Genomic DNA, 1,940 nt, shown 5'->3' with positions numbered 1-1,940 from the left:
ATTTCCTTTCTATTATTTATCCATCTTACAAGTCTAATCAGGTAGCTATTGGTATCTTAACTGAATATGAAAAAAGGAATAAACATGTACATGGTGAGAAGAACAGGAATAAGTAAACAGAAAACATCAGTGTGATAATAAATGAGCTGTAAGTTAATTTTATGGTCTAGTATGTTAGAGTAACATCCAGAGTGAGAGGTGCCTATGAGCTAGCATTAACTTGCAGATGCATTAAACACCTTGTGAAGACAGAGAAGCTTCTTAATTGCAATCTTCACATCCTTATTTCTCAAGCTATAGATAATAGGGTTGAAAAAGGGAGCAAGAACTGCAAACATCAGGGCAATGACTGTGTCCAAAATCGGTGGGAAAGTGGCAGAGAAACGCAGGTACATGAGGGCTACGCTACCATAGAACATCAGAAAGACACCGAGATGAGATGCACAAGTAGAAAAGGCCTTCCGGCGGCCTTCAGCAGAGGGAATCCTCAGGACCACAGTGATGATTCTGATATACGACAAGGCAATAACCAGGACAGAGAAGATGATGGCAACAGCATGGACCACGTCCTCAATCAGAATCATGGATGTGTCTGTACAGGCCAAGTGCAGCACAGGCTCGAAGTCACAAAAGAGCTGATGGATTTGGTTGGGCCCGCAGAAGGGCAGTGTGGAAATCCATGCAATCTCTGGGAGCAACACAAGAAAGCCAAAGATGCAGGAGCCTGCAGAGAGCTGAGCACACAGCCGGGGGGTCATAATGGTCAGGTAGCGGAGAGGGTTACAGATGGCAACATACCTGTCGATGGCCATGGTGGTCAACAAAATCCCCTCCGAATTTCCCAGTGAATGGAAGAAGTACATCTGCAAGAGGCAACCAGTTATGGAGATGGTCCTCTTCTTACTGATGAGATTGGAGAGCATTTTGGGAATGGTGACTGTGGTGTACCAGATCTCCAGAAATGAGAAAACGCTAATGAAGTTATACATGGGGTTGTGAAGACAAGCATCCATCCTGACTGCAAAAAATACAATGAGATTCCCAACAACAATGAACATGTAGATGATGAACAAAGGAATAAAGAAGAGGAGGCTACCATCTTCAAACTGGGGAAATCCAGAGAAGAGAAACTCTGTCACTGTAGAAGACTGGTTACTTCTCACCATGATCTCAGCAGCCTTAATTGTTATGGGTAGAAAGACACAGCTCACTCCCTCGATGAAATGTGAAGAATCAGATCTATTGGCTCATATAAGAATCAAAGGAAGAAATGCTTTAAGTAGATAACTTAAGTCTATCATTCTTGGATTCATTAAACAAACATTCATTTAGTACCTACTATGTGCTAAGCACAACTATAGGTTTGTTGAACTCAGTAGTGAAGAAAATAGTTTCATGAAGCTTATATTCTAATGAAGGAGACAAGTAATAAGCAAATAAGATATTAATAATGTTGTGTTTATAATTTATATTAGCTAAAATAAAGTAGGATTTTATGGGTTCTAATAATAACCAAACTTTGTAAGAATTCCCCAAGTCATTTTTCAATCACATGCCAGATAAATTCTCCAATGATTCTTGGCTATAGATTAGACAATCAAAATTTTGATTCTTTGCTTCATATGTATAATTATTGTAAAGTTATATTTTGCACTTTCTGGAACATCCCCAGTTTCTAAAATTCTGCTCCTTTATCAGACCACGGAGCTGCTTTGAGCGTGGTTAAAGAGGATAACGTTTTCAGGGATACGAATCAACATGAAGCCTTGGTAGGAAACTGCACTCCCAGAAGCAGAAAACATAAAACTAGCAGAAATTGGCCATCACAGAAAGACAGGACTTGTGAGAAACTGAGCAGCAGGAGATTTTGGAAGCTTGAAGAAGGCTCAGTAGATGAATTATGAGTTCTCTCTTTGGAATCTGGCTCTCAAAATTTTTTC

General features: G+C 39.9%; 1 protein-coding gene across 1 annotated transcript; it reads right to left on the bottom strand.

Moving 5' to 3' along the window:
- Window positions 1-215: 215 nt before the first annotated feature.
- LOC102538029 (olfactory receptor 6K3-like) lies at window positions 216-1,166 on the bottom strand. Its single transcript, XM_006215718.1, has one exon. It carries the CDS (start codon window positions 1,164-1,166, stop codon window positions 216-218), a length of 951 nt encoding a protein of 316 aa, XP_006215780.1.
- Window positions 1,167-1,940: the final 774 nt, after the last annotated feature.

The sequence above is a fragment of the Vicugna pacos genome, chromosome 21, assembly GCF_048564905.1.
Source record: "Vicugna pacos chromosome 21, VicPac4, whole genome shotgun sequence".
In the NCBI taxonomy this organism is placed as follows: Eukaryota; Metazoa; Chordata; class Mammalia; order Artiodactyla; family Camelidae; genus Vicugna; species Vicugna pacos.
The sequence above is the reverse complement of the archived record's forward strand: the minus strand, read 5'-3'. Positions and strand labels throughout refer to the sequence as shown.

What these genes read in the sequence shown, in the direction of transcription:
- LOC102538029 (XM_006215718.1), bottom strand. Translation starts at nt 1,166, where the DNA reads ATGGTGAGAAGTAACCAGTCTTCTACAGTGACAGAGTTTCTCTTCTCT.